This window comes from Alligator sinensis, unplaced genomic scaffold, assembly GCF_000455745.1.
Source record: "Alligator sinensis unplaced genomic scaffold, ASM45574v1 scaffold126_1, whole genome shotgun sequence".
Classification (NCBI taxonomy): Eukaryota; Metazoa; Chordata; order Crocodylia; family Alligatoridae; genus Alligator; species Alligator sinensis.
Window position 1 is genome coordinate 6,130,983 of NW_005841842.1, and position 21,607 is coordinate 6,152,589.

Consider the following 21,607-nt stretch of genomic DNA (forward strand, 5'->3'; position numbering starts at 1 on the left):
GATGTGTGAAGAAGCTTGTGGTGCCTCTTCAGAAAAAAAGCAAGATCCACACCTGGACTTACCAGTGGGAGCAGTCATGACGCTGAGGAGGGACATCCCAGCGTGTCCGGAACCCTATTTGCCAGGGTGCCGAGTGATCCAGACTGGATCCCCATGGGATGCTGGGGTAACTTCATTCGGGAACTCCCTCCAGAAAGAGAGAGCGGTGAGAAGACAGAACGGAGGCAAGATGGAGGATCTCAATAGAAGCTGATGATACTGAATGCCATTCCTGAAGTTTGAGACCTGGTCCCAGTCAATGAGCTCAGAGGAGCTCTGACAGAGCAACATTTTGCCCAGCATAGCAGCATTGAGAGTTAAAGCCCAGGCAGGTGAGGGACTGGAGAGAAGAGACCTGAATACACAGAGAAGTTTCTTTTCTGTTATGATTCTTATATCACAGGGATTTTGAAACTGTTTGACCCCTAGGATAGCATTAACACTAGTCAATTAGGGAAATGGTCAGTGTCCCTGAAGGAAACAAGGCAGACCTGTGGAGCTATAAAAGTGAAAACTCCTATGTTTTGGTTTTTTCTGAGTTTTTTTTTCTTTGTTTTGCCGAAGGGGGGGAGGGGGGAGGGATCCTCACTGTGACTGATCCAGTCAAGGCCTAAAGCAAAAGAAAAGAGAAGAATAAGAGTGAAGAAGGACTGAGCATAGAGGGACCCACCTAGGCTCAAACCCAGCAAAGGGGTTTGTCAAGGTTACACGTCCCAGGGGAAAATACCTACCAGTGTCTGTCCCTTTTGAGACATACTCGGGACTGATTTCCATGACGAAGGCAAATAACTTGAAGTATGATGACCGGCAGCCCAGTGATAAAGTGGACGGTGAGGAAGATTGAGCGAATAAGATCCTGATGGTATCCACTAATAAGATAACATCTGGTTGGCGTGAGGCTGGGGAGAAAGGGGAGGTTGGAGCCCCAACAGGAGTGATCCTAAAGCCGTAACAAGAAGATTCACACTATAACATCACCTCCCAAAGAAGAAGTTCCATCAAGTTGTGGCAGGTGAGAAATTGGGCTGTGGCTAGAGTCTCATTAGTTAAGGCTGGGACATTCTAGTTAACAACACACAGGTATAAATCATCAGGACGTTGAGGGCCATGCCCTTATGTGGTGTTCCCTTAACTAGAAGCAATTAAAAACTGAAAGCAAGAAAAAAGTGAGAGGTGTGACCCTACTAATTTAAAGCATGTTATTACCCTTCTCAAAATCTATATTATCCTAGTTGAGAGCAGAATTAGGACCTTGATAATATATTTTATTTCACAGAAATGAGAAATATGCTATATCAGAACTTGTTTGTGTTATGCAAACCAATGCTCCAAGTACTTTAGCTATGCAACAGTGTGGTTTAAACATTTCTCTTTTATTAACAATAACACATTGTTTAGATTGATGTGGACAAATGGTCCTTTTCCCTGTAAACTATGCTAGGAAAGGAGAGGCTGGATTCCAACAGAATTTAGGTGCTTCTGGGTGCATCTACATGTTCATTAATGTACCATAATTATGGTGCATTTAAGTTTAGCATCTGTAATAACAAGTACCAACTTAATGTACTGTAATCAGCGCTACTGCGCAGTAGTGCTGGTACATGATTTTTTCTGTGACACTAATGTGCAGTAGACTAATTCTACTGCAGATTAGTGCATTAGCATGGGCTTTGTCTGCCGCACTAATGCACAGTAGAACTAGTTTACTGTGCATTTAGCATCTCTTGTAGATGCGCCCTCTAAGACCAAATCAGTTTGGGCCCTAAAGAACTTAAATCCCCATGAGTTTCACATCAGCACTTCTGAAAATGTGATGTTTTCTAAACACACACTTTCCTTTCTTTCTTTCTTTTTTTTTTTTTTAAAGAAAAATAAGAAAGCACATTAAATTAAATGGTGCAAGATTTTATCAGATTGCTTTAGTAAACTGGCAAGTATCGGAAAAAACAAAACTAGACAAAAATCAAGTTCTTTGTATAATGTCTTGCATACATTCTCATAATAATTTTGTCAAAGAGGTGAATTATTGTAGCTCTTCTCACACTCGTGAGTCATGATTGATTATCCTATTATACTGCATATTTTATGTTGGTTTGCTTTAAATTTCTGAGTCACTGCAAGGCCATTGCTATCATTCATCCTACTAAAAAACCTACAGGACACAACTTTAAAATATCAAAGCAGTCTGTAAAAACTGAAATAGACCTTGATATACAGCAGAAATGGACAAAGTATGGCATTACTTACCATATTGAATATGGCCATTGTTAGTATTATAGTAGTAGTTGTCAATGTAAGAGTGATTCGTGGCCAAGGACGGTTGGCAATTATTCCAGATGATTTCAGTATCCACAATAGTGAGGCTGAGGTTTTCTTGCTGCATTGCTAAGTACAGAGAATATGAAAAATATAAAAGCATAAGTAACTTTAATGCCTATGGATTAATTTAGGTTATAATCAAATTGTGAACATAATTGATATGTACAGGCAGTAACTCAACAGAGCTCTAGACAGTGTTCAACTGCTGTCTTGTCACAGTGGTTAATTCTCATTCTTAGAAATTAAGTGAAATGAGCGTTTAGTTACAACACTTGCCATAACAGCAATTCTGGGGCCGAGGCTGTAAATACGGAACTATTTAATTAAACATACAAAATACAGTACCAGTAACTCATAATGAAGAATAAAAAAGCAACACCAGTATCATTATCACTATTATTAGTAAAACAGTATAAAAATGACTAATATCTAAAAGCCTCTAGGCACTTCAACAATAACTAAAGCCCTTTCTCTAAGATCTTCAATGCAGATGAAGGAATCTACCTATTTGTCTCCCCATACAATGAAGGAAATATTATGCTGACTTTTTAATATGTATGAAAACTATATTTCTAGTCTTTTTGCGTTTAAACATTGTTTCATGGTTCCTTTTAAAGGAAAGACATTTTATGAAACCAAAGTCCCCTATTCCAACCAGAGGTGTAACTGGGAATTTTGGTGCCCTGGATAAAAAAGGGGGCAGTTGTGGAGCACAAAGGGCTGGAGAGCAGGAGGTGGTGCTGAGTGGGGGGAGAGTCTTATTAGAGACTCAAAAGATCACAACTGGTACTGCTGCAGGTGCCATCATGTCACAGTGTCCTGTCACACTGAAGGCTCCTTCTGCTGCTGCTGCTGCCGCCACCATATGGGCTCCCTTCACATACTGGCACCATTCTGGTGGTCCCGCTAAATCAGCACCTGGTCCTGGTGTCCTGTTTGCCCACCTCTAGTTATGCTACTGACTCAACTACATGCAAAATCTCTGACAGTAAAACACCAGGATGGTTTTGATAATTCTCCCCTGAAGATAGAAAGTTAATTGGAAGTGAACTGCATTAACTTTTGCTACAGGTACTGGAAGATATCATTTGGCAATAACTGTATCAGCAAATAGAAAATATTTCCTACTCTGTGGCAAAAACAAAAAAGAAAAATAAAGTAGCTATCTCCACCTGCCTCAGTCTCCAATGAAGTTTCAATTGCCTCAAATCATGTAGACAAAATAGGACAGATTCAATGCCACCTGTTAGGGTGTTAGTGGATTTAGACAACCATGGTTCTATTTTATTCTGCTTGGGTCCATGAAAAAATGTTAGCATGCTGACTTTGCCTTAAAAAGCAAGTTACAGAAAGCAGAGCGCAAGAAGAGTACCCATCCAACTTTTGCACTGACTGTTTTTACCAGGACTTGAGCAGGGTAGAATAGAATGGCAGGTGACTAAATCCACTCAGATGTAAATGCTGAGAACAGACATATCATTTGAGGTGGTTCTAAGGGTTGTGCTATACATTTAAATTAAAGCTGGATAGAAACCAGCTATGGAGATGTTACACATTTTCAAGCACTAACTTTATACCCAGCTGTTCGGACAGCTCTTTTTAGAGCTGGATAGACATTTTTATTGTGTTATAATTACTTTGTAAATGTACTGGACAATTAACCAATTAATTATGTGACAGTTACTTTGCACATGTGGCCCATTTAAATTTATTGCATGATTAACCAGTTAATTATGTAATATATGTAACATGTAGCAGGGGCCAAATTTTTAAGTGACCAGAGTCAAAACCTGGACAAAAAGAGGAGCTGCACAGCCCTTTACACACACAGCCCTACCAAGCTGCATCTCTGGTGTTCCACCAGTGGGTGGCCAAGGAAAGTTCACACCCTGAAAGGCTTCTCCCTGGAACGATTCCAGTTATTTTTAGGTGAGCCACCATTAATTTACAGACATACCCAGCATGGTCCCAGAAAAAAACTGTTAGCACTGTTAGTATGCAGTTTATTTTGCATACTTCACAGGTACTCAAAGCACGACAATGGACTGGTACATTTGTAGGATCCAAGGACAAACGTCTTTCTCCCCAGAAAAATGCTATGTTCGTTTATGCCCTTTTAGGTATAAATGCATAAAAGTATAAAAGGTCCAATGTCTGGAAGAGCAAGACACTCATGTAAAATACAAGCATGAGGGGCATTAAATAAATATTCTGTGGCACATTAAATAAATATTAAATCCTCCAACATTTCAAAAACAGAGTGCCTTGTGTCCTTCTAAAATGACACACAAACCTGAAAACCAAGAAATGAAGAGTTAAGTAACATGCCATTCTGCAACACAGCCTTAATTCATCCCTCTTGAACAATGCACTAATATTCTAATGATGCATGTACAAACATTTGACTCTTCCAGATAATGCCCCTACAACATATTTTCTTTTGTTCACAGCTGCCACATTGATCAGCAAGTGGGTGAAAAGCATGAAATATGATGACTAACCTAACCATTTACAAGTCTTTCATTTTCCTTCTATTTATGTAATCTTAATCTCTTTGATGATATTTCTAATGTACCATCTGACTCTGCAAGTGGATCTTACAGCACATTAAAACACTACTGTAACACCAGAAATGTTAGTCTTGCATCAACATTTCCAAAAGAATCCCCTGTAGCATTACGCAGAGAGCAAGAAATATGCGCCTTCATCATACACAGCCAATTTCAGGACAGTGTGAGGGAGCATGATTAGATACGGGAGCACCTAGAATAGCCATGTTGTAAACCATAATTCATAACTTAGCAGAGCTGGCACTTCACTACAGTTTACTGTACTAAAGGCTGTGATCTCCTTAGGCTGCATAGTGTACGGGATCCATGGAGCATGTATGGATACTTAGACAGGAGGATTCAAATGCTATCTGAGAAAGTGCAAAGACTGCAAAGCTTCAGGGAGGCATAACTGGCAATGTGGTGGGTGGCAGTTTTTTTTTCTGAGTCATTGCTGAACCCATGCAACACCACATTATGCTACACAGATCTAAGCTTTTTGAAGTATATGTTTTAGATGAAAGAGAAACCCATGGGCACTTAAAAATTATCGTTATTTAAGTTATTTTCTATTTCAGAATATCTAAAAAAAGGGTTATAATGGATATACATCATAAAAATGTTTCCATCTTGGGTTTCTAATGACAGGCAATTCAAGTTCACCATTTCTTTTTCTAGACTACTGGTTCTCAACCTTTTTCAACTCTAGGCACCCCTCTTAGGCTCAAGGCACTCCTCTATAACTTCTGTGAATTGAGTGCCACTCCATTTAAAAATATATATTTATTACAGTGCTTACCTACTGGCAGAGGGGTTGAGCAATGGGAGCAGGGCAACAGCCAGACAGGAAGGTGCCTGAGCCTGTGCTTACCTCTTATCTCCTCACATCTGGTTTATCTTTTCATATGGGAATCAATCTTTTAGATAATAAGATAAACTACAACTTTATATTTAACGAGTTACCTGAAATGCAAGTAACCAAAAAAGTTGTTCCATGTCTCTGAAGATAAGTTTGCTGTGAGAAACTGTATATTTTGTTGGATTCCAATGTCCAGATTTTAAGGACAGAAAAGGAGTATTAAATCCACTAAGACTGGTGTTCTGAAGCTGTGATGGTCCAGGAAATATATGAGGGGCAGGTTTTTTAGTGATATTTCTTTATTGGACCAACTGTATAGTTGAGAAAGACAGATAAGCTTTCAGGTATAAAGTACCCTTCTTCAGGTCTATGAAAGAAGCAGACACAGACTAAGCTAAATAACAGGAAATAATGGTTTGTGTTTAACTCTGTGTAAATGAAAGCAGTCCATTAAGGAATGGAGAATGGCAGCTCAGTAGGAGCTAGGAAACCCCCAGTACACACTCCTGATTGTCATATACTATCCCATACTGGAACCTAAAAGAAGGATCATCAAACAATTGCAGTCTATGTTCAAAGAGGATCAGACTTTGAAAAAGTATTCCCAACCACCCACCCCTCCCTACTGGCATTCAAACAACCTCCAAATCTCACTCATCATCAGAAGCAAACTCCCTGCTGTTCAGCAGACACCAAATGGAACACACCACCACATTAACTATTGATACAAACTCTGTCAACACATCTCTGCTGTGACTGCAATCAACACCTCATTATAATGAAACCATCAGAGTCCATGAAGCCTACACATGTCTATCATGAATGTAGTATATCGCACTGTACCAAATACCCTCATGAAAATATGTGGGCAAAAGCAGACAAAAACTATGCTCCAGAATTAAAGATCACAGGAAAAAGATAAAGGACAGAGACACATAATCACTAGTAGGAGAAAACTTTCTGCAGAACAATCACTCCATTTCTGACCTCGTAATCCTTATAGTCAAAGGTGAGCATCTACACGTTGCCCTATGGCAATGTGGCAACGTGCTACGTTGCCTTATGGCATGTTACAGTGACATAGCAATCACGTAGGTCTACACATGACCTGTAGCTATGTCACCATAGCGGCGCACTCCTCCAGTATAGCATGCTGCTACAGCAATGTAGTGGTGAAATCGAACTGTGTGCAGTAACCACCCATACTGCTCCGTGCTTTAGTGTCGTAGCATGGTGCCGTAGCAATGGCACTGAACAGCGATGTGTAGATGCAACCAAGAAATCTATAAAACCTTCAAAAGATGAGCCTGTGAACAGAAATTAATGACCTCATAGGATACCAAAACCAATGGATTAAACACAGACAATGACTTCATAGCTCTTTACTATGCACCTAATGTCTCTCCCAACATCTCTGCATTTCACAGGTAACACCCACCTCCCTTTTGAATAGTCTTGCTCTGTATCAGGGGTTCTCAACCTCCAGCCCTCAGGCCAGATCCGGCACGAAACTTCCCAATTGTCTGGAAATATGATGGTCAGGTAATGGTGGCACTGCTCCCCTGCTGCCAAATCTCCAGGACCAAATTCCAGTGTGGGGGCTGGGAGAAGGTGGTACTGGGCCCTTAGAGACCAATCCCAGTATGTGGGAGGCAGGAGGGGCAGCACTGGGCCCCTATGGCCCAATCTTGGTGTGCCAGGCAAGGAAGGGGCATTGCTGGGCTCCCAGGACCCAAACCTTGCACCAGGGGGCAGGGAGCAGGAGGGAACAGCACTGGATTCCTGGGACCCAATCTGCCTATGTGGAGGGGTGTGGAGCAGATGGAATCAGGGCAGTGCCAGGCTCCTAGGGCCTAATCCTGGTGCATGGGGCAGGCAGGGGACAGTGTCATACTCCTGGGCTTGATCAGGCCTGTAGACAGGCTTTGTGCTAGTCATCTGGCCTGAGAGGCAAATGAGTTGAGCACCACTCTTCTATGTGACTTGGCTATCCAGTCAACTTCATTTTCCTTGTTTTGAAACTACTGATCACCTCTCTTTCCTCTCACTTCACTGTCATTCTCAATTCCTTAAGTGACTGCTTTCATTTATGTGGAGTTAAACATAACAATTTTTTTCTGACACTTAATCTGTCTGCTTCTTTCTCAGACCTGAAGGATACTTGATGCCAAAGCTTGTCCAGTATCTTTTCTAATAATACAGCTGATCCAATAAAAAATATCACAAAAACCCCCTTGCCGTTCATATTAAAATCTAGTCTGATTTCTTGCGTACCTCAAGTGATAGAATTTCATTCAGTATTTCTTGCACCGAATGCAAAGAATTGTGCTTGAACTAGACCATATCCCCTATAAAGACTTATTTTGATATAAAGACTCCAAATGGTAGCGACTCTCCCACACGCTTTGGTAGCCTGTCACAATCATTAATAGCTTTCACTGTTAAAAATATGCAGATTATTGCTTGGTCTATACCTGTATACATCTCCCTTTCTTCATGAATGAACTACTACACCACAGTTTCATGAAGCAAGTCTGAGTTCTCTTTGCTAAAATCTACTATGAACCTAGCTAGTAATATCATTAACCAAACAATCTATATAGCCTGTAGGGGCTACTCATTTCCAGTACAGTATCTGATACTATATGTTTTTAAAGGCTTAGCTGGAAACCATGGATTGAACTTTCTATTGTTTCATCTAAAATGTTCTTTTCTGTTTTCTGTTATAATATTTATATATATCAAGTTTCATATAAAGAACAGATTTATTTTATGACCAAGGAAAAAACAATGGAGACTAAAACTGAATTTGAGGAAGTGATACATTGTGTATCAAATAGAACCAATCAATCATCAGGTTCCTTTCTTGCTGTTTTTAGCAACACCATGATATTGCCGAAGCTACATCTATTGTGAGCTTGGGCCAGAAGAAAAATATGGACCCTGCCAGCTTATGACTTGAGAAATGAAATTGTAGCTTGTTATTTCCATTCCTCAAGTATCTTTTAGGAACATATCAAAGGTCTCAAACTTTCATTTCATACTGTACATCAAATAAAGATATTTTTAGACAAACTCTTTCTTAGCAGACAGTCCAATTTAGGTTGGAAGACCCATCACTCTGTGAAAGAAAAGAAAATTGCCATCTTGATTTTGCTGGATGTATCAGTCAGTTCTATCTTTCATTTTAAGTTAGAAGAATTCAAATTGCTAATACCACTCTCTTTTCTTAGGGCCTTGTTACAGCTTATGCTGTGAGATGCACAAATGTTGATCAGCTTAGCTCCAGGTTGGAGCAGTGACATGTTCAGGCCAGCAGGGGCCTGGAAGCCTGAAGGGTAGGAATCCCTGTCCCCTCTCATTCTGGGCCTCCCCCCAGTCTCCTGCCCCCATGGGGCTCCCCACTGCTTGAGGCTGCCTGCGCTGTCTGCTGGAGGGAAGCAGGCAGGGAAGAGTTAATTTGCCTGCCTGCCCCCCCGCAGCTAGGCTTCTGTCCTTCTCTGCCTTAAGCCTGGCCTGGAGACCAGCAACAGTGATGGTGGTAGCGGTGATGGCTGGGCAGGCAGGTTAGCTTTTCCCTGCCTGCTCTCCCCACCCCTGAGACAGACAGAGGGAGCAGCCACAGGTAAGCAGGGGTGAGGGGTAAGAAGTAGGGGACAGAGTGCAGTGACCTGGGGATTGGGGAGGGCAGTAGGCTCAATCCGGGCAATCAGGGGAGGGGGATGGGGGATGGGTAGCCTAGAGTGCCTACACCTTGGTGTAACATGACCTGGGTAACAGATCAGAGATAAACCTGCCCTGGAGTAGCATAACTTTGAGCTGCCCAAGTGCTTAAACCTAATTTTAGGTGCTAATGTGCAGACAGTCTAGGGATTAAGATGTCTAGAAGCTGCCCAAAATTACTATGTAACAAGGACCTTAGATTAGAACCTTCATTTCCCCCTTCCAAGACTGCACAACAAAGTAAAAAAAAGGCTGTGTTTTCTTTTCAAAGATCCAGGTACTAAAATGCATTGTTTACAGGATGGGCACATCTACACATCGCCATACAGTGACATTGCTACAGAGCTATGCTTTAGTACTTCCTTTTGGGAGTACTAAAGTATGGTGCAGTAATTGCCCGTAACTGCACCATGCACGTGGTGCATGGTTAGATTTTGCTGCAACATTGCCATAGTGGCACACTAAAATGGGGGAGCATGCCACTACAGCAACATAGCTGCCAATCACATGTAGACCCATGTGATTGCTACATCACCATAGCATGCCATATAGCGGTGTAGTGCATTGCTGCATTGCTGGTGGGTGATGTGTACACACACCTGATGGGTCTATAGAACCCTTTGGAATGCAAAGTGCTTTTGTAAAAGAAATGTCACCAAGCAGCAAATGTGTAACTAGAAAACATTCTTACATCATAATTTCTCTGAAGGTCATTTAATCTACAATTGTGAGGCTAATGAAAAACATAAAAATTCAATATAGAAAGGCAATGTGACAAAAGCATGAACTAGAACAAAATTTATGTGACAATTCTTCTCTCAATGTACAAATGTAGTGATCACCAGTGATACAAAGGGGTTATTTATGAACAAATTTACTGTTGTTCTCTAAATGCATTGTCTTCACCAACCCAACCTATGGTAGCATGTTTACTTATTGATTTATATGCCACCTCTCCCTAGAAAGGCTTAACGTGGCCTACATACGCTTACTACACAGCCATTTAAGGAGCAGTTGATCACTGGGGGCTATGAACAGATTTCCAGTAGTCTGACTTGAGTAATTCATTTTCAAAGAGTTTAAGTAGTCTATACGGTTTGATTCTCTATTGCTAAACTTCCATGTTAGCACATGAGCTCCAAAGAGGAGAGAGAGAGTGGCTCACTGGTCGGAACACTTCCTTGTGTGCTGCTGGCTAAGAAAATGGTATGCCTAACCCTACTAGCCAAAAGAGGTATTGGGCTTGGGTGGGATGTTCCTTCTCTGTGCCTCATTCATATGAATAAGGATTTTTTTCTCTAAAAGAAATAAAAAAATATTGAGCAGTATAAGGAAGGAGACAGTTTCTGGAAATTTTGCAAGCAATATAAGACATTTCATATTTGCAGCATCTAAAAATTTGGCATTTGATGATTGTTAAAGTGCTTATTAAAATAGCTTAATAAATATTACAGCAAATTGCCTCACTTCTTACAAGAAAAAAGCTTTCACATGCAGGTTTTATTCATTTTCTTCAGGAATTACAAATGTATTTCTATTTCTGATGTGATTAAAATATTCTATTCCCTATTGGGTCCAACACTGACTGCACTATGGTATCTAAGTTTCTTCCTGTTTTACATTAAGCTATGTGATTCATCTCTGATGCATGTTTATTTCCTCATCCTCCTCTCATGGGGAGAAGTGGGTGCAATAAAGGGCTTTCTTTTAGTATTGTATATATATCACATACACACACATGGCTATAGGCTTATGCTAGAAAAGGCAAATTCAAAGAAATATGTATTGTATTTGGAGCAGGATGTGGTGAGATCACTGGACTTGTGTGTACATGTTTAATATTAAACTGCAGAATAAGCTTCTACTAAATCTGAATAAAGCTTAAGGAGTTCAGTGCAGTATTCTGAACTGAAAATAATATATACTATTTAGTTATAGGAAATAATGGGTATTGCACATGTAGAATCAATGTTAGTCATCCCTAAACTGATTAGATATGATATGACAATTCATCATGAAAATTGGGAAATACTATTTGTCTTTAATATCAGATTTATTACAATGTAAACTGTATCATCTTTCCACAAATGAAAGCCTGCTTCCGCTTTTGGTAAAACTAATGTTTTCACTTTGACTGAAAGCAACAAAATGGTGCCAGGTGACAGTTACAGCATAGCTGAAAGTGTCACAGGAGTTGTCACATAGCCTTCATGCTAGTGGTGGTTAGAAAATTGTTATTGAAGACCTTGTATTTACAGAAAGTCTGTGAATCATATTCCTGTAGTTCTATCACTGTTTTGTCCCACTTGCAAACCTCATACATCTTAATATGTTACTAAAATTGCCTTTACAGAAAAATGGGACCTGTAGGTTTATGAGGCACCAAAAGACAAAAAATGGTTACAGTTATTCATGTTCCCATTTTCTGTCAGGTCTAAAGAAAAGGCCAAAGCTCAATCAGGATGGCTTGACATATACTGCGTTAGCTTAAGTTTTGTGAAGGGAACTTAATCTTGTAAAGTTATATTCACATTTACTTTGAGTACATAGTCCCATTGACTTCACCAGGACCAGAAAAATGCTTAAAATTAACCATGTGTAGGTCCTTGGAACAAGGGACTTGCTGACTATGGCCCAGTCCACAAAAGAACTTCAAAGCCTAACCTTTCAAGTAACCTATTCCTGTACCAATATCCACAGCCCCTGAGTTAGGCCCTTTAGTTCTACACTGCTTCTGTGGTGAGCCTAAGGCTGCTACAAAGAAACAAGCCCTGCCAAATTGCTCCTAGCATGTACATACCCATACCTTGCAATCAGGCAATGTAAAAGGTCTATTGGGTCCTGACAACTTTAAGCCAGGGGTGGGCAAAATGTGGCCCGCAGGCCGGATGCGGCCCCCCAAGCCATTCTATCCGGCTTGCGGGGCCCCTAAAAAATTTAGAAAATTAATATTAATCTGTCCTGGGCTGCCTGTCATGTGGCCCTCGATGGCTTGCCAAACTCAGTAAGTGGCCCTCCACCCGAAATAATTGCCCACCCCTGCTCTAAGCCATCTGTGCTGCCTAATTGCTGGGCTTGGGCAGATATGGAGTAGGAGGCAGTGGGTGGTCCTGTTTCCCCCAAGAGGTCCTGCGCCTGGCAGGTCGTCAGCATAGGTTTGGCCTTAGGCTCCCTATGTACTACCTTTCAGAATATGATTCACTAAAGTCAGTGTGCTTAGCAGACAACTACTTAAGACAGACCACAGGGAATGATAAGGATAGGACACATTTTCAAGCCTGTTCCTTTTATATGCCTTACTCAGCACCACTCAGGATTCACAGACCTGAAACCTCTGAAAATAGGTGTCTATGCACAAAATAAATAAATAAATAAACAAAAAGCAAGGCTTACTACTTTTCTTTAAAGCACTGGTAGTGAAGGTGGTGCTCCCCATTTATACAAGGACTTCGTGGCTGAGCATGCAACTGGCACATAGAAGAACTAAGTTTAAGTCCCTCCTTTGCCTGAAGAAATCAAACTCATGCCGTTTGCTTCCTGAGAGACTGCTCCACCACCAGAACCGCAGCTACTCCAGGGTTAGTGAGAACATGAGCAGACTCGGGTTGAAGCTATTCCACTTTGCATGGCATACCTGAAGACTGATCGTACCAGGAAGAGAGAAGAGAAAACATGAGCATGACTGTCTAGCTGAGTAGTTAGAGCAGAGACAAGGAGGTCAGCATTCCCAGTCCCATGTGAGCACCCTCACCACCAAGCTGAAGAGTCAAGCTCAAATCTGTGCTCCCCTGTCTCCTCTCTTTCTGGCCCCATCAGTCTTTAAGCGTTCCATCCACAACGGATCAACTGCAGTAGTAGGGACTGACACCCTTCCCTCGCCTCGCCTCTGTCTCCCAAGAATAGTCTGAAGTTTGGCAAGTAGGGCATTCTCTTGGGAGCTGGCAAAGGTTGATCTTTACACATGTAAGTGCCACAGCGCCGGGTACTTTGAAAAGGGACCGGCGCTGTGTCGCTTGCAGTTGTATAAATGACGAAACGTGCGTCAGTGCGCAGAAAATGGCAAGGTGCACTTTTGAACTAAAACACATAGAAGGTGTTTTAGTTTGAAAGTGCACCGCACCATTTTCTCCATGCTGATGTGCATTTCACCACTTATACAACTGCAAGTGACACAGCACTATGCGCATCAGCTTGCGGGCGGAGCAGAAATGATTAATCGAGTCTGCTTTGACGCGCGGGATCTCCAGCTTGTCCAGGCACAAAAATGTATGTGTATAAATGCCCTGAGGTACCTACAGATTTTAAGTGCTTGTAGGAGTAGGGGGCAGCTTAGCAGGAATTTTGAGGCTGTCATGTTGGACCCAGGTGCCTAAATCCTAGTTTAGGGACCTCAGTCCTTTTGCAGATACGAGTTTAATGCTGCTTACAGATGTGAAAAAAATGGTAGTTCAAGGTTGGGGCTCCCATGCACTGAGCAGCTCTGTGGGCTCCCATGAACTGAGAGTGCAGCGCATGCTCAGAAGAGGCATTGCATTAGTTGGACCCAGCTCAGCCAACAACTGTATAGATCAGGCAATTCAGTGGGGCTTTTTGGTGCTTTTATCTAATAGCTAGTTGAAATCGGCTATTAGATAAAAGCACCAAAACCCCTACTGAAGTGCCCAATCTATACAGATGCTGAGGAGTTGGGTTGAACTAATGTGCTGCCTCTTGTAGGAAAGCACTGGGGGTGGGGTTTTTCCCCCACATCTGTCAGTGGCCTAAATGTATGCCAAGTGACAGACATCCAGTTACGTATGCAGGCTGCTCTTTTCTCAGATCTCCTTGTTAGTACTTAGCTTGCAAGCAAAACCTTTTTGTGAAAATGTGAACAATACAGCCCTCTTAAAAGTCTCACATTTCATTCTCATTGGATGTATGTGGATAAAGTATGTCACTGCTTCGAAGATAAATCTAGGAATCAAGAAAATGTTTTAACACTAGCAATGCTTACACTGATAATCTGTCCTCCAGTCTTCAGGAACATATTTTGCCTTTTACCTGGTTTGTAAATGCTACGTTACCACCAGTGCTTCTTGCACTAGTCAGCTGCAAAGAGCTTTTGCTTAACTATTTCTGAATGAAAAGTAAATCTACAATGACAGAGGAGAAGATTGTGCTTCATTATTATGGAAGATGACTAAACATTTAACTTTCAGCTCATATGGCTCATGGTAATGCCACTATCTTAGTATAGCTAATAAACAATAATATCTCTTTATAGCTATCAGATACAGTAGTGTTGCTTACAAATAAGACTAGATGTGAAGCTTGCCCTTCGTAGGGCATAGTAGGACTGGAGTGTTGTAGCCGTGATAGCTCAGGAAATATGTGAAGCTTTTTGGTGATATATTTTACTGGACCAACTGTATCATTGGGAGAGATTCTAGACAGCTTTTGGGCACAAATTGCCCTTCTTCAAGTCTGGGGAAGAAGTAAGTGAAGCCTTAATTAAAAAAAAATGGCTGTGCCACACCTTTTACACATTTTAAAATGAAAACAATGCCTTTCACAATCATGGAGGAACCTCCCTATGAAGAGCAACTGCTTACTTTAAGGAGAGCAAGAGAGAGTATGATCAAGATAGTCTAAGTAAGTGGCAGGCAAGGAAGAAAGTATGACAGTTTTTTTTACCTGCTTTTAATATGGGAACAAAGGGACATCCAATGCGACTGCAAGGCAGTTTAGCTAAAAGGAAAACCTTTTTATGCACTCTGCAGATAGAATATTGACCTGTTTACCAAGCTATATCTTTGAGCCACATATTAGCAGGATTCAGAAAAGAACTGGATATTTACATGGATAAAGAGATAACCCAGAATTACAGCAGTAGTGAAAAAGAGGGAAAAGGAAAAAGCAAACAATAATTTAAGGCCAAATACTGTTCCGTGTCTGAGGCAGCTTCAGTATAGCTTGCCAATTGCCTCAACCTTAGATGCCTCCTTCAGCAGAGCTATTCCACCTCTAAGACCCAAAGATTCACAATCTCTCACTGTAGAGTCTATTGTACCCTACAGGCAAAACCTATCTTGCCTTGATGTGGTCCACAGCCCTATTCTGTGGAGTCTGCGCACTCGGTCCTGGTCCTATTCTGCCCCAGGAAGATGCTCACCTTCCTTTCCCATTCTATCAACACACAAACTTATGGGCAGCCTCATGAGCATCTATCACACTGCAGCTTAACCTGCCCTGAGTTGCTGAGGACAGGAGGTACTCTGTTGGGATTCCATGCACTTGGAGAAGGCACCTGCCATGGCACCAGAACACCTAACTGGCAGACAGAGAAGGGTACCCTAACACTGCCCAAATGTCTACTGATTAGAGTACTTGGCCAGAAAATGGGAGAACCAGGTTTTAAGCCTCTCCAACCCCACAAGTCAGTTTAAAGGGGTTTGATTTTACAATGGTTACTTCCCAGGACAGTAACCTAATTACCACAACAAGCTTTAGGCAGAAATGAGAGTATTCTCTACTCTTCCTCTTGAAACGTGGCCCCTCAGGACATCCTAGCATGAAGAAATCAGGGGGCCAGAAAGAGAGTATGGAGAAGGACCATGGCATGCTCTAAATCTGGAAGCTTGCCACTGAGCCTGCTCTAGGCTCATCCCTCAGCTCCTTCCTTTGCTCCCTTACCCCAGCAACTGCTTTTAGGCCTGCTGAAAAATGGGCCAGGAACAGTCTCAACAGTGTACTTCTGGGTTCAGCGTGTGTTAGCAGGTGTGTATTGACCTTGTTGCTACAGGGAGTTACCATCACTGTTGTGTAGACCAGGTCCCCATGGCCCAGTGTGATGGACACCCTGTTTAAAAAGAGGGAGTTCTGGGGCTGGCTTTTATTCCTAATGCAATTTATTTTATTCAGTAAGTATGCATGGCATAAATCTTGTAGAGAGCAAGTAGTGGGGAGTCTGACTCTATAGATTAGCAGTTAGGATACTCAAGTGAAAGGGGAGTCCTAGGGTGCTTGTACACACCATTGTGGGGGGGCGTTAATTCAGTTTAGTTCTCCCTAAATTGAAACGGTGGGTTTTTAAAACCCCACCATTTACACCATTTCAATTTAGGGAGAATTAAACTGAACTAAATCCCCGTAGCATGTACACAAGGTTGTGGGACTGATCCTTACCTGATTCTCTGTGACTGTGGCGCCCCCCGAGACTGCCTGGGCGGGTGCCACCTGGGGGGGCCCCATTGCTGCAGAGGAAAGCTGCGGGTTCTCCCGCAGCTCAGGGACTGTGCGACCCGGCGGCAGCTTGCCCCCAAACCGCCCGCTGTGGGAGAGACAGGCACCCCTGCACCATCCCAGCTACCTTCCCACCACCTGGGACACCTGGGAATGGCTGGCTTGCCTCTGAGGCAGAGCGGCAAGGTGGCAGGAGGGTGGCTGGGTGTGCTGGAGGCAGGATAAGGCAGTGGGAATGGTGCATGGGGCACTGGAAGCCCACCAAGCCCTGAGCATGTCGGCTTCCAGTGTCCCGTACACTGTTGCATTTTGTTAGGTAGCAAACTAAAACATCTTGGAGGTGTTTTATCTTGCTACGTTACAAAGTCATTGAAAGCAGAATATGTCTCCGAGAATGGAAACAGCAACACCATTAAAGTGGAATAAGCTACCAAGCATGCAAACAGCAACACCATTAAAGTGGGGCAAAAGGGTATTTAAGCCACTTTAAATGCCAATTTTATGGCATGTACAAAGGACCCTAGGGCTCTAGTCCCTGATGATGGGATTTACACACCTTTGAGGCCCAAGAGTTTAGAAGGAACCCTCATCTTGCTCTAGTATATAAACCCATCTGTAATTAAAGATGTTTTAGAAGTAACTTCCACGATGAGCATATTTTATCACTATTTACTGCAATGTTCCTTGAATGTTCTCGATGGAAAGTGCCACACAGAACACTAACATCCCACCTCTTGTACATTTTCTGGACCATCACAGCTACAACAACACTTCCACTTCAACTCGACTCTGAGGCACTGGGTTCTCGTCGGTATCAGAGGTAAAATTTTGGATTGAAGGTACTGGAGGCTTCAGAACTTTGTAACTTTTCCCACAGCTCCGCAATACTTTCAGAGGACAACTCTGTATGCAACTTTGTTCTATGATCTTGTTAGTTTGTAACTGATGGAACTAGATAGCACTGTGGTGCGCAGGAACTGGTAGGATCAATGGGCCATTAATTTATAATGAATCTGAAGTGAAAATTAAGTCTAACTCTTCTCTCTCATGATATATTAACTAAGTCACAGCAATCTTTTAATTTATTTTATTCATTTTTTTAAATTATAACCGGAAGAGAAGATTAAAGCAAACACAAGATTTGTTTTTTTATTATTTTCACTTTCCAACTGAAAGAAAATTGAACAGTCCTAGGACTGTTCAAGACTGACAGCTGTTCCATGTTTTATTCCCTTTGCAATGATGGCAGCTATTTAAAACCAGCACAGACTCAGAGGACAAAAAGGATTTAATTTTATCAGACTAGTGCATAATACTGAGAGTCAAATATCCTTATTTTTAATCTACTGTTTTTATTGTATTCCATCTCCAAATCCTATCCTGTGTGCTTTGTTTTACTAACTTCAGTATTTACTAAGGACCAAAAGTTAGCTCACCTAGCCTAGGAAACTGCCTGGTTATTTGTTCTTATTTTGCAAACTTATTTAATGGCAGTTTTACATTATAAGTACACATCCATGCATATGTGAGTATGTACATGCACACATGCACACACACAGCATAACAACATCTACTACCCTGAAATGTATATGCATGATATTCAGTGGAGTAAATAGGAATGTGTATACAAGTCATTTGACAATAAAATTTGTATCTGAACCTGATCTTTTTAAAAACAGTATCAAAGCAAAAAAAGCCTTCTAGTTACCAAAAGTGAACTGCAGACTCACAAGGGGCTTCATAGATCTTTGGAGAAGGATGGTAAAATATACTGTGCCAACAACAGCACTTATTTTGCTCAGAAAAGGCTTTAGGTTGATAAATCCTGTCTTCTTAAAAGAATAGGAATAAAATGTGAAGGTCAAAAACTAGAGTCTTTTTTGGCTCAATGTTTATGCTGCTCCAGCTACTCTTTTCAGTGCCAGGGCTTACAGCGGGTTCATTTCTGCAACAGACATGCCAAAGGGGTATCACAGCTTACCTGTGCTGAAGGCTGAAAAATAATGCTGAGATTCTGCATTGCAGAAGAGACAAAATGGGGCAGGTGCATTGGGAGTGGAAGAGAGATATGAATAATAGTTCAGGCATTTTGCTGGTGTCTCTCCTAATACAGTTGGACAGTGATGATGTACAATATATAACAGTTCTAACAGCTATGATTAGAATAATTTGTAATGATAATATAATGGCCTATTTTGCAGTTGTCACTATGATCCTTACTGATGTATTACAAGTTCCTTAGACTCCGAGCCAGACCTACAAGGCACAAGCATAGAAAGTTCCTCTCATATGTACTGAGATCATAGGGAGAAATCTCATAGAAGGCTGCACATACAACAACAAGCTCCTATTCCAGGGAAGCATTTTCAATACAGATGAGAAAATATCAGATTTATGAAAAATATATTGTCAACGTTGAAAATAATCTTTAGGTATTATTTAGGAGGCATAATTTCTCAAGGCTGCTTGTAGCCTTGGAGTTTGACTGGGCAATTCCTTTAAAACAAAGCCACAGAGAAGTATGTTGGTGTCGTTCCCCCGCCTGGAAACTGGATGGTACAGAAAAAACACTCCAGTGGAATATACATCTCACGATCCCTAGACTCCAATATGCCAGCATATTCTGTTTCTGGAATTTTCCTGGGCTGTCTTTTTAATAACTCCCCAGCAGAAAACATTTCAGATCTCTCTAGAGTCCTCTAGCCTGCTATATCTCTCTGCTGGAGCAATCTGTTCTTATTCCCTATTTTCTTCCTTTTGCTCTGTTATCCAGTGGTACCCGTCCTGCTGCCATCATTTTTCCTCATGTCAATAGCAGACAGTAATAAAATGTGACATTGCATTAGATTTGTGTAGGAAAGCTAAGCTAACCTGGGCTATAAAGTAGCAATACTATTCAGTCATAATGTAATACAGTGCATTCAAGGATCTCAAAGCACTTTATAATCCTTGGTGCTTGGGAAGGGGCACTGTCCTTAGTTTATAGAGAAGCAAATGGAGAGGCAGGGAAATAAATGATTTGCTCCAAAGCACACTTTAATTTGGTAGTAGATTCAGAAGAAATGCTACAAATTGTCAGGTTTTTTTTTTCTTGTTTCAAGGGCTAGATCACATTCACTCCCTGTTTTATTTTATATGAGGTAAAGTTAAAAGTTGTAAGGCTACATATCTGAACAACAGTCTAACATTTTGTTGTTGTTGCTTTCAAACAATAGCCTTATCTCTCAGTTCTCTGCCTGGGAGCTTAAGGGCAAGTGAAGGGATAAATATGGAGAACAGGGAATTCAATACCACAGAGCCGCTACAGATTTGAATTAGCAAAGCACATGCTGTGGAACTCAAAGAGCTGTCTCTGTCTATGAACTGCTAAATTACATTGTACTGAAAGGTAAGGTTTTTTGTGGGTAATACCTTTTGTTGGGCCAATCGAAAGTTTGGGAGAGACTTAGGCAAGCTTTCAAGTACAAGGCACTTGTATATCCTCCATGAGCTTCACAGTATCTTGTGATGGACACCCAATACCTTTCACATTAGGTTAAAACCCTAGCAGGGCAAGCAACTGCATTGCAAAGTTCTGCATATTTTGCACATCCCCAAATCCCAAACTCTGCAGGGCCAAAGGGCTTCATAGAAAGATACTGCTGCACCATCTCAGCAAAGGGATAGATGACACTTGTTCTGTTATAGGCGTGGAAAAGATGGTCACATAGCTACAAAGTACCAGAAAATCCCACTTTAGTATTTCAGAAGCTGAAGCTTAGTTGGGAAGAGTTGGGAAACGATGACAGTACAAAAGACTTACTGGTCCAAATCCCTTTAGGATTAATAGATTAATACAGCAGAGGTCTTAGGTCTTAAAAGGACAGACTACCTGACAGTGCTGGACAGTGGGTGACCATTATTTTCCAGTCATTTTATGATAAGAACCTAAGCTTTTTTCAACTATGAATTGGACTGGCACTGCGTGTTTTATAAAGGATGTGTTATTATCTAGTTGGAATTTCCAGAGGAAATAATTGTGGTTAAGAAGGAAGCACTGCTGTGTTCATATGCCCTGACCACAGGGGAATTCAAGATGTGCCTGTGATAATAGTGATTGGTACCAGCCTTTTCAAAGTACTTGCCCAATACCATTAACAAAAAGCAAAGAAGTACTATTAAACTACCTTAAAGATGCACTCACTTTGTGCCCTGGCATATAGTCAGATTAAAAGCACTGGTCAGAAGAGTGATGCCATACCCACTGGGGCATTAGCACATGAAGGCAAGACTGCTACAGTAGTGCCTGCTAAAAATGAAGGCCAGTTATTTACCACCAGTATTTGGCTGAACAAGAATAGTGGCAAAAGACTGACCATGACTTTGTAGCCAGTATGAGACTCAGGCATCACCAACAGACCCTGAAAAATTGAATTTGTGGAATTTACTCCTGCCTCCAGAGTGTGCCCAAGAACTGAGCAGATGGGAGTAGCACAACAAAGCCCATGCCTATTTCTCATATTGGGACTTGGATATAAGAAGTGGGCAGAGGGCTTGTGGCACTGTTCTCTCTGCTCAGGTCCCAGGGGGGGGGCGTTAATTCAGTTTAGTTCTCCCTAAATTGAAACGGTGGGTTTTTAAAACCCCACCATTTACACCATTTCAATTTAGGGAGAATTAAACTGAACTAAATCCCCGTAGCATGTACACAAGGTTGTGGGACTGATCCTTACCTGATTCTCTGTGACTGTGGCGCCCCCCGAGACTGCCTGGGCGGGTGCCACCTGGGGGGGCCCCATTGCTGCAGAGGAAAGCTGCGGGTTCTCCCGCAGCTCAGGGACTGTGCGACCCGGCGGCAGCTTGCCCCCAAACCGCCCGCTGTGGGAGAGACAGGCACCCCTGCACCCTCCCAGCTACC

General features: G+C 41.7%; 1 protein-coding gene across 1 annotated transcript in view; it reads right to left on the minus strand.

The window, feature by feature from the left end:
- The window catches only part of ADCY2 (adenylate cyclase 2), a 202,162-nt gene that overhangs the window by 56,426 nt on the left and 124,129 nt on the right, over positions 1-21,607 (minus strand). The window contains 1 exon segment of the mRNA XM_006015699.2: positions 2,287-2,424. Within this exon segment, the coding sequence (XP_006015761.1) occupies positions 2,287-2,424 (138 nt within the window).